Consider the following 11,829-nt stretch of genomic DNA (forward strand, 5'->3'; position numbering starts at 1 on the left):
TGTGTAAATATTTTAGTCTAGTGTTATAGATCCTTGCTGAGTAAAAGATTCTTAGCAACTTCATCCCTAAACTCTTGATTAGATAGTAGGGATCTAGCATCTAAAAGGATTTCTCTCTTGAATTCTATATTCAACGTGATGGGATTCTTCTCAAATATTAATTGATTATTATGATATCCATTTACAATCATTGTGAAGACCTATTGTTGAGTCTCAAGATTTAATAAAAAATCATTGAGACATCTGCTTTTTAATTGCTAGTACTAATGAACCATATCTTAGTGAAAGCTGTTATATTCTAGGGCATGACCACCATAGATTGGTAGTTGCTACATCTATAGCTCTATAACTAGGACATATGCTAGAGCCATTACCTTTTTGAGCTGCCTTTCTTCTTGCAAGGGGGAGGCATCCCCTTCAACATCTTCCACACACGTAAAAAAAAGTGCCACTGCGATGGATTCTACTTTGCCATATTCTTTGAAACCTAGCAATCCACATGTGTTATACCCTAGTCTAATCACCTAATTATCTACTAATCTCAATCTTTCCCAACTCTCCCATTTGTGGCTTAAATTTCAAATGCTACCATTGCTCATTCTCTCATTCATTAGCCAAGTTAATTTGCAAGCTTGTTGTTCAACCCTAGGCTAAACCACAACAAAGAGGGCTTGGTTAATTGTGCCCTAATCAGCTCGAATCAGGCCCGCAAATCACGCAGTTGTTATCTCTGCTCTGATACCAAGTCAAAAAAGATGAACCCTCACCATGCATGGCTAGCTTAACCCTAATTATTGTGATTAAGAAACACTAATCTTATGGTGGGTGCAACCTAATTAAAAACATAATGATGATGAAAAAATTATGCTAACTAAGCTTAAGACTCAAGCACAATTTGGTTACAGATTGAGACTTGTACTCATAGAGAGGCTTGAGAGCTTGCTTCATTTTTCATTGCAAATGGTCCCCTTTTATATGAGGAGGTACACTCTTGGGCTTGTACATCAATGTGGGATAAATCTCCACTCTTCTCTCTAGCGATATCCTACCCCTTCCAACTCATTAGCTCTCACAAGCTTCACAAGCTTCACCTAACCTCGAATTTCCAATGTAACATTTTGCCTCCATAGATATTTAATCTTTGAATTAAATCTCATTCAATGAGCTTTCTTCCATGGTAGAATTGCAAAGTAAAATATAAGTATAGAATTTCTCACAACCTAGAATTTCCAATGTATGGGCATATCTAAATATCCTAGCCCTTCCAACTCATTAGGTCTCATAAACTTCTCCCAACCTAGAATTTCCAATGTAACATTTTACCTCCATAGATCTCTAATCTTTGAATTAAATCTCATTCAGTGAGATTTCTTCCATGGTAGAATTGCAAAGTAAAATACGAGTATAGTTGATTTGACAACCACAACTCTCACATGAAAATGGTAAAACTCTTTGAGCTCATCTACTCCTTTTGACACAATATATGTTGAATAACCCATCATGAGATCATTGGTAGTTACTTGCACACATGGACATCCTAGTTGCCTACACACAAGGACATCGCCGTTGCCTAATCACCCTCCCTCTATGGACATCGTCATTGCCTGATCACCCTCCCTCTGTGAACTATCAAGTAGCCCTAAGTAGCAAGATCCAAGTCCATACTTTGGTATAGAAAATAACCCTATTCATACTTGTAGCACATATAGATCTTGGTTGTACTTACAAAAAAAACCCTGGGTTGTACTACTTACATTACGTACAGATCTTGGTACCTCCCCAAAGTCTTGTTACAAAAAAAACCCTCGGTTGTACTACTTACATTACGTACAGATCTTGGTACCTCCCCAAAGTCTTGTTATTAGAAGCCAATCAAAGACTTGCTTTGCTTGCCAAAAAAAACGTGGTTAAGGGATGTATAAAACCGCAAGAATCCATCTTGTTAATCTTTTGCAATAGCCAAGGTGAGAGGATACATAGCTATGGAACACAACAAAGGTGAAAGGGGGCATTCTTGCAAAAGGAATGGATGCAACTACATAGCCAATCATTTGAAGTAATTCCCCTTCATGCCAAACATTGACAAAGCCATAGGCACTTTGCATTTTATCCAAAGCTTTTCTTTCTTGTCCCTACATATATTCATTACCTACCAAGCCTGTCACATAAATATTCAATACCATGCTTAAATTACCCACATGATAAGGATGTTCCTTGCAATTGGATCCCTTTTAGCTTCAAGGGTTTCACTCTATTAAAAACATATATATCACACATGCACTTAAGGGTATTTTTAAAATCCTTGAGTATTTTTAAAATGATCATTTTTCCATACAAACCTATGAAGTTTTTTACAAAATCCATTAAAAAGCCTTGTGTAAGTACATTTTTGTAAATTTATCTCAAAATTGTGAATAAAAAAACTTTTTTTATTCAATGCACGTGATATACTTACATTTTCAAGTGATCCCCCTAGGATTTTAAACCATTCCTACATCTCCTTCCTATTCAAATTCCATGTTACTATTACACACATTCACCACATACATACTTTGCTCCATGTATTCAATTTTGTAATAGCATATAATCTACTTGAAGATGTGCTTCCATAGGTTCCAAGTCCATCTTGATAATATATAATACTCCATAATATGTGTTGGCCTTCAATATACATAATCTTATAGCCATCCCATTGCAAATTTCTACTCATTGATTTATGAAGCTTATGTTCTTAAATGTATATTACATCACTATGAGAAGATGCCAAAAAACCTTGTTTTTACTAGCCTTTCCTAACCCTTTTAAATTCCATTAAATTCCATGATACCAATCTAATTTTAACACCCATTTGAGTGTTAGGAACACTCTCCATCCCTACGTCTAATTGACCTTATATTTGTTTTGGTATGATTCTCTACGATATAGAGAAAACTTGAGAAGCAAAACATACCTTTCAATTAGGAAGGATGGAAGGATGTCAACCTCCCTTCTTGTCTCCTAAGTTTTGTTTAAAAGTTGCTAGTAGATGACCTCCCCCATAGTACACTACGCTAGAAGGTCTTAAAATTTGTGGTGATGGCAAGCCTTGTGTTTAAGGGGGGCATAGTCCTTAAGATTTGATGCACACCTGTAAGGTTCTAGAGGGCCTTTGTTGAAATTTAGTGAAATTGTACTTTTAAGGTCTAGTGATGGAATGTGGAAATTTGGTGAGACCATCAATTTTATTGGTTGAATTAGTAGGCTATATTTCACTAGTGCTTTCAATAGTACCAAAGCATCATAAAACTTTATTACCACTTCTCCTTCTTCATTCACATATTCACTCCAACTAGACATATTCTGCAAGCGGACACTAGTTAATGAAATATACTAAGGTTTGAACCTTAGTGAAGTTATTTTTTATTTTTTTAAATACATTTACTTAAAATCTCTCTCATACATGAACGTTATCGCTCTCACTGCCACTCCATCTACCATTTATATTATCAGGACAATCCACAAAGACACGATACATCCATCCGCAATCTATTCGATTAAACATTTTTACTTGACTTTAGTTTGCAGATCAGAAGTTTATTTTCGGATTGCAACAATAAAAGCATGTTTAAATGTATATAACGTTACAATGCAATTGTAGAAGAGGGCAAAGTATTACATTTCATACAGTCATATCTAGCTAAAGTGCATTAAAAACACTTCAAAATCTCAGATCGTCTCTTCAAAATACATAACAGCCACTAATAATACATCCTTAAGGTTTTAACCTTAGAACCCTAAAGTCCTCTAATGTCCTCTACCACTTAAATAAATGAATTGATAGAAAAACGTTTGGAACCCATCTTCACATAGAAGATGCAATTGGTCATAAAGTTAATATTTCCTTGGACTACGGCTTTTAAGACTCAACAACCCTTCCCATAGAAAGGAGTATTAGCCTCTGGTGGTCCCTCATGTATGCTTTTACGTGGAACAACAATGTCCTTTGTTCGTTCATCATCTCATATAGCCTACAAGTGGCCTTTGACCTTAGTCACATGTAATGTATGTTATATACAATGGACATGGTTGGTGACCTCCTTCCTCCACTATTCTAGAGGCTCAACTCACAATGACATGATCACTTTGCAGCTAGTTGTTGGTTGGTGACCTCCCTCCTCCACCATTCTAGAGGCTCAACTCACAATGACATGATCACTTTGCAATATCCATCAATGATACGTCATGAAAGTAAAACCATTGATCTAAAGCCACTTCTTCTTGAGCGCTTTATGAATTAGGGCAAATGTACTCGTGTAGGAGCTCAAACCTTTGGATAACTCCCAAACTCTCACTCTCACTTTCAATTATAAAAGGAATTTGTATAATTAATTAAATCTTCTCAATGACCCACATGCTTTTGTAGAAGCAATGGTGAACCAACCACCACAGCTCCGTCGTCTCACTTTCACTTTTAGTCTCAATCTCACTCACACATCATTAAGAGACTCACACTTTCATTTACAATGATGTAGATATTTAAATATCCCAAAAGCTAATCGTAGAGGTGCATACTCCTCATGAGACCACCCCATCTTTCTCCCATTGACTATTTATCATGGCCCACCTCCCTACTATGGAAGCCCCATGGTGTGCTTGCCTTACCCCCTCTCTACCCCTCACACACACACACACACACATTTTTATCTTGTGGCTAGTATGCACATCATACCTCCTCCCAATAGTGTCACACATTTTTATCTTGTGGCTAGTATGCACATCATACCTTCTCCCAATAGTCTCAATTGGCACCTATGCCCCCCCTTCTAGAGAAAACAAAAAGTGTGTGTGTGTGTGTGTGTGTGTGTGTGTGTGTGAGAGAGAGAGAGAGAGAGAGAGAGAGAGAGAGAGAGAGAGAGAGAGAGAGAGAGAGAGAGAGAAGTCCCATGCATGTTGATAGCTATGATTGCTTTTTTGAGAGTACCTTTGGATTCTACACTAATTTTGGCCTTTTATCAAATTTTAAAAGAAAACATCCTAAGGTATTTCCTAAGGTCTCTACATTTAAAGGGGGCCTATTTATTTAATGGAGCTCCCATATGGCCATTGGCTTGCTCAAGTGCAAACATGGATGCCCAAAGGGGTAATGGCATCCTAAGAAATGTGCATGGGCAACAAAAGACATGGGCATGGTGACCATTATGGAAGTGATATTAAGAGCTTGATCAAACTTCCACATTTCCTTGGTGTGGGGGAGGGGTTAAGAAGGGCTCTTTTTAAAAAAAGTAAAAAATGTAAGGTAGGGTACTGCAATTACATGCCCACTTTCCACTATGGGAGTGGATAGATTCAAACACTTTTCGGAAAGTCGCGGGCGCTATCATTGAGATAAATAAACCTCAGGAGGTAAGAAGGGCTCTTGAATCTTGGCCTTGAGATTGTCCTCAGGAGGTAAGAAGGGCTCTTGAATCTTGGCCTTGAGATTGTATCCATGGGCTATCACTTGGATAAAACCTAGGAGGTAAGAAGGGCTCTTGAATCTTGACCTTGAGATTGTACCCATGGGCCATGACTCCTCTAGGCTCCAGTTCTAGAGCGAGCCTCTATTGATTGTACCCATGGTCCATGACTCTAGGCTCTAGTTCTAGAACACTTAGCATGTGGCAGTTTGATTTATGGCGTAGTGTCCTGGTAGAGGGCGAATATACTCTTACCATAAAAACGAGATTGTTTCCAAGAAAAAAAAATTAGGTAGGCTTAACATTGGAGTTGTGTGGAGAGTCTAGAGTCTATAGGCAACCTGTCAACATGAAATCCTTCAAATACCTAGAAAACAGTGGTTGGCAAGTGTAGAGTATGTAGGTGAATAGCCCGACATCCAAGGTAGAAACATTGTGGCAAAGAGTCTTCTCTGCCACGAAAGAATACATTTGACACGAGCAACCCATGTGTGCATGGCTTCATGCAATGAGTTTTCTATCAGCCACAAGTTTAACTCAACTTTACTTTCCAAGAAGAAACATGTATGTGTTGAGTCTTGATGACTTGATCCCTTGATGTTATTCATTTATGACTTCCAAAATTCCCAAAGATCCATATTCATGTCCCCTCAATCGCTTTGGTAGGCTATTGCATTGCAACATGGTTGCTAGCACTTAGGTGATTGGCTGGCAATGTGCAACACCCCACCCCTCAAAAAGAAAAAGAAACCCAGGATGGCTTCCATGTTCACAAAAAAAAACTTACAAACTATACACGATGGACTTGCAACATTCTCGAAAATTTATTTACTCAATTTTGACAAAAGTCTATAAAAGTCAAGGCTTTAGCTGAAAATTCTGCAATTTCTCAAGAAAAACTTCCAAAAATTTTAATTCTGTGAACACTGGCTCCCCTTCTCTCTCTTTCTCCCCAAACTTCACAGTTCATTCCTGTCTCTCCTCTTTCCCTCTCGCTCGCTCCCTCTCTCTCTCACACACTCTCTGCACCTGTCCTCCTTCCTCTTCCCCACACGTCTTCGAGCCACACGTCCTTTGAGCTTGTTTTATTCGCTGTCTTTTTGTGCGAAAGCCTGATCTCTGTGTTGCAGTACGTGCGTTATGGCTTTGATCTTTTTTAATTAAGGGTTTTTTTTTGCTAATGTTATGTTGGCACAACCGGTTACCAGTTAGAAACGAGCCTCCTCAGTGCAGAACCCTAATGTGCTGTTTGCTTGCAGAAGCTAATAAGATCACAATGGAACTTTAGACAGCAAGAACTTCAAATTGCGCACTAGCAGTGGTGAAAGCCTTCTTCTCCTGGGCAATTGAGCTTCTATGGAAGCTTTTGGCCAAGTGGCCAATGGCCCAGAAGCTTTTCGAGAAGTGGGCGATGTTAATTACGAAGTGGGCGATGGCAGAAAAACTTTCTGTGAAGTGGGCGATGGCGCAAAAGCCTTCTGTGAAGTGGGCGATGCGGCAAAGCTTGACTGGTTGAGCCCCCGCATCTCTTTCTCCCAAGACCTCACCATGGCCGCACGCGATGGCGAATCCTCAAACACCACCGCCAGCATCAGAGTTTTCCCAGAAAAGAGAAAATGGCGGGAAGAAGAAGAAGAAGGAGAACGTGAAGATGGGTACTCTGCAGAGTTTCAATTCTCAAATAATGGTGCTAGCTGTGGCGGTGTGGCCAATCAAGCCAAGGGTACGATGCTTTCTGCAGATGAGCTTTTCTCCGATGGGAAGCTTCTTCCTCTTCATCTACAACAGAGGGCTTCTTCTTTTTCTTTTCCTTGTTTTCCTCCTTCTGCTGCTGCAAGCCATGGCGATCTCTACATGCATCAAAACAAGCTCTCTCTGCAAGAGCCAACTGACCAGAGACCCATGGTTAGGCATCTTAGCTTTGAGCTACCCAAGCCTTCTTCTTCATCATCAATTACACTTGAAACTGCCCCTTCTGTTAGTCTGAGTGTTGATAACTCTCCTTGCTCTTCTCCACCCAGGCCTTCACCATCACCTTCCAGGTCCTCTCCTCTCTCCACTACCCCTACTTCTGACAAAGCTTCATTCAAATACACCTTCAAAATCAAGGAATTTTTAAAGCCCAAGAGGATGGTTTCTGCTACTGCTCAGCTCACTAGAGACAACAGTATCACCTCTACTTGCAGAATCCCCATCCCTCCAAGGTCCTTCTGGCCGTTTTCCAGAAGCAATTCAGCTGGAGAGTCTAAAACCACCACACCACCTGCCCCAACCCTCCCACCCAGAAGCAATTCAGCTGGTGAAAGCAACACAGCTAGGGTCTCTCCTGCGTCTAAGAGCCCTCATAAAGTCCAAAACGGTGAACCATGCAACACTTTAAGCACCTCACATTTGCAAGGTAAGAGCAACCCTTAACCTTTCTCTCATCAGATTTTAGTGAAGGATTTCAAAGGTTATAAAGAAACAAGGTATAGAAGGATTAGGAAGGGTTATGGAGGGATATAAGGTAGCCCAAACTAGATATAGCAGGTTTTGAGGGGATGAAGGGACATGAGTTAGCTCAGATTGGCTACAAAAGAGTTTGAAGGGAAGGAGATAGTCAGCTTGTATACAAAAGGATTTGGAGGGAGAGGAGACAACAGAGGGTAGCTCCACAGAGGGTCCAGGTCCTCGTTCGAGGTCTCCCTTTGGGGGATGGGTTGCTATCTGTCAGACTGTGCCAGGAAAAGGGAAACTGGTCGTGGCGGGCATTTGTCTGAAGCCTTCTTGAAAGGTTGGAAGAGATATAAGGTAGCTCAAATTGGCTTCAACATGGCCCAGGCCTACTAAGGGAAATATATTGTCTCAGATTGCACACTCATGGGTTTTGAGGTGTAGTTAAGGCTATGATTAAAGCATTTATTTGTTTGAATTCCATTTTTTTTTCTAAATAACACGTTTGGAAGCAGATTCCATGATATCTTCATGTCTGGATACCTTGCGCTCTAGAGCGCCCATAGATGCTGCAAGCTCAAATCAAACAGCAACAAGCTTCAAACAACCTGATCAGTCTATCAGCAATACTGTTGGCACATTCCAGGATGCCAGAAAAAGCACAGTTGTGAATACAGCTACCAGGGTAAGAGGCTCCAGCAGCCCCGGGCGAGCCTTAAGGAAGAAATACATGAACCCAACAGGGAGCTTTTCGAGAGGTAGCCCTGGCAGAAGAGGGGCTATAAACCCCTCTGCTGTTAAGGTCAATGCTTCCAGGAGGATTGTGTTGAGGAACTTGGAGAGGTGTAGTGCAGAGAAGACATTTTGCAGGGAGAGCTCGGGTAGAAGGAGCTCTTATCCTGTTGCTGTAAGGGTTACTCCAGTCCTCAATGTGGCTATCTACAGAGGGAAAATGCCAAAGTCAGGGATGTTTGGTCTCGGAAGCTTGTTCTCTTCTAAAAAGGAGAAGGGCAAGGAGAAACCCATGGAGGCTTCCATTAACAATTGGAGAGTAGGAGCTTGATGGGTTGTGCTCTATGGTGTTCTTTGAAAAAAGTGGATGCTGCCTCTAACAATGGGAGAGAAAAAGATTGTTTATCACAGCGGTTGCCGTGTGACATCAAGATGTGGTGGGGGCTGCTTTCTATATCTCTGCAGAGGGGGCTTCTTCCTCCCTCTCTGTGCTGGTGCCCATGTCAAGGGACTGCATAAGGGGGTGGTGCATTGACCTCGTGCTAGTTGGTAACTGTGAAAATGCAAGCACAAGAAAATCTAGTATAGAGTCAAGTGGCATGTAATATGTTGGTTGCAAAGCAAGTGATTTGTCATGGATGGTTAATTTTCTTTGTTTATGTGCATGTGCTTTCCTAAGGTCCATACAGGTGGTTTTAGACTCTACCTCTTGCCTTGGGGCACCATAGTTTTTTGTACTTCCCCTTCTCCAGGATGAGGATATTCTCGATGCAACATGACCTCGCTAAAAGCTACATAAATGTCATGAGTATACATCTTTGCAAATGAGGATAGAGTGATAATGTCTCCGCAGCAGCTTTAGTGCATTAAGGTAGAGTCGTGCAAAAATGTATGCTGCAACAACTGCATTGGATTCCATACATTTTTTTAACATCGATTCATGATTCCTTCATATCAGTTGGAGACATCAGGCCATAAAGACCGAATTTTATGCACCTCAAAAGATGTCAAGAAATGTTGTTGCTTGTTGCTCCATGGTTTATCCTCTGTTTAGGATCAAGACTTCTAACCACCTATTTGTAATTTTGTGTGGCATAAAGATGCCCTCTTAAGGGTGTAGGGTGTAATTTAGGTTTTATGATTTCTTGTGAAATTTTCATGCTAGATGAGAAAGAGGTACTATCTCTTAAGGTGATGGTCCATGGACAAAAATGACATTAAGCTGATGGTCCATGGACAAAAATGACATTAATCCATAAGTTCTCTTAAGTTGAGATAGAAGTAGGAGCTCCAAAGGTGATGGTCCATGGACAAGAATCTATGAAACTGTGAAAGATGACATGGTGCTGAAGGACATTTTAACACTGAGGTACAATAACGTGAACATGAGAAAGGTGCACAATTATGAGACAAGTAAAGAGTCCATGTAATCCTTTGAAATTGGTGACAAATGACATTGAAACTACTGAAAAAATAGAGATCATAACAACGCAATATATAAGGCCATCATAGATACAACATTCCTGGCTACAAGGAAGAACTGTGTGTCTCGTAGAAATCAATACTCTACCTTCGTCTTCTTGGCCCAACAAACATCCAGCATCCTACTTGCTATCTTTCTTTGCAAGGCTCTTGTAAAGACAAAGCCATGCTAAACAAGGCTCTTGAAAAGCCATGGTTGAGCAACACTAGCTCAAAATGACATGTTATATTCATAAAGCTCTCTCTCTCTCTCTCTCTCTCTCTCTCTCTGTGATAGCAGGGTAGCGTTTAATGTTCTTTCGGTCACAATGACTGCTCTTTCGCTCTTTCTGTGTCTATCTCTCGCCTTCTACTGGGGATGGATACCCTTGCTTTCTACTAGGATGGTTGTGACAATCTCATGTGCTGATACAAGAGTGAGTGGCTTTATGATGCTCGTGAAGAATGAGGTTAACCAGGCAATGAGTTCTTGAAGCTGTGATTTCGACTGTATTGTTGTTTCTGTAGCTATGGACCTGAGATGGGCAATCAAATTTGAAACTGATATAACAGAACATTGTTCAAGTCGAAGAGCTAAAAATATAAACAACAAATAATTGTGTTAAAAATCAATCTCTCTCTCTCCTTGGGTGGGTGTGTGTGTGAAAGAGGACCCTTGCACTACCCTTGTGCACCCTGATGTGGGGCAGAAGTGGCTAGTGCAAGAGCCCTTGAGTTGACATGGACCCACTTGGGTTCGAGTCTAGCTCTGTCGGACATGGACTCTTGGCATAGTTGCTACGATGTTAAAAGCTCTCTCTCTCTCTCTCTCTCTCTCTCTCTCTCTCTCTCAACACACATACATAAAAACATTCATATATATGTGAGTACCTAGAAAAAGACCTTACCTATTTAAAGATTTAATTTGTGCACCTTAAAAGTCAACATATCTATTTGGAAATTGTGTGCTCTTCTTACTATATATAAAAGGAGAAGACTTTTGTTCATTCCACTTGTCGAGTTTTTTTGGGCGTCCCCTGGGCCCTTACCTGCAACGTCACCTTAACTCCAAATTTAACTACATGCATAGTGCTTCCGCTGTCGTCTCCATGCAGAGTTCAGACTTGCAAACACAGAGCTGCCCTACGTTCATGCAAATTCAAATTTCGTTGCTAGCGAGCTCCTCCTTCACGTCTCCTCCTCCATTTTTTTTTTCATTTCGATCATTGGTGTGTTGCAGTTGCTGTCTGCTTTGCAGGTTGTATGTGGGTGAGACCCCTCTCTCTCTCTCTCTCTCTCTCTCTCTCTTGCTGTTTTGATTTTATTGTTTGTGTTTTTATAGGTTCTTTGAGATTTTTGTGTTCATCTGTTGTTGCTGGGTGATCCCTCTCTTTTCGTCTCTCCATTATATTGCAAAAGAAGTTTCCTTTTGCCGTGTTGGGTGAGCTCTCTCTCTCTCTCTCTCTCTCTCTCTCTCTCCTTGGGTGTGTGTGTGTGTAAAAGAGGACCCTTGCACTACCCTTCTGCACCCTGATGTGGCACAGAAGTGGCTAGTGCAAGAGCCCTTGAGTTGGCATGGACCCACCTGGGTTCGAGTCTAGCTCTGTCGGATAGTCCGTCATGGACTCTTGGCATAGTTGCTACGACGTTAAAAGCACTCTCTCTCTCTTTTTCTCTCCCCCCTTTTGCTATTCTGATTGGTTTTTTTTTCCTTGTATTGGAAGTTGATTCCGTCCAAGTACTGTCCTCTCTCTCTCTCTCTCTCTTT

General features: G+C 40.8%; 1 protein-coding gene across 1 annotated transcript; it reads left to right on the forward strand.

Moving 5' to 3' along the window:
* Nucleotides 1-6,260: 6,260 nt before the first annotated feature.
* LOC147623663 (uncharacterized) lies at nucleotides 6,261-9,425 on the forward strand. The gene is made up of 3 exons (XM_086820251.1): nucleotides 6,261-6,564; nucleotides 6,695-7,833; nucleotides 8,384-9,425. Exons 2-3 carry the CDS (start codon nucleotides 6,792-6,794, stop codon nucleotides 8,929-8,931), a joined length of 1,590 nt encoding a protein of 529 aa, XP_086676377.1. The 5' UTR covers nucleotides 6,261-6,564; nucleotides 6,695-6,791; the 3' UTR covers nucleotides 8,932-9,425.
* Nucleotides 9,426-11,829: the final 2,404 nt, after the last annotated feature.

This window comes from Cibotium barometz, chromosome 26 (assembly GCF_041138505.1).
Source record: "Cibotium barometz isolate CiBa-2024 chromosome 26, ASM4113850v1, whole genome shotgun sequence".
NCBI lineage: Eukaryota > Viridiplantae > Streptophyta > Polypodiopsida > Cyatheales > Cibotiaceae > Cibotium > Cibotium barometz.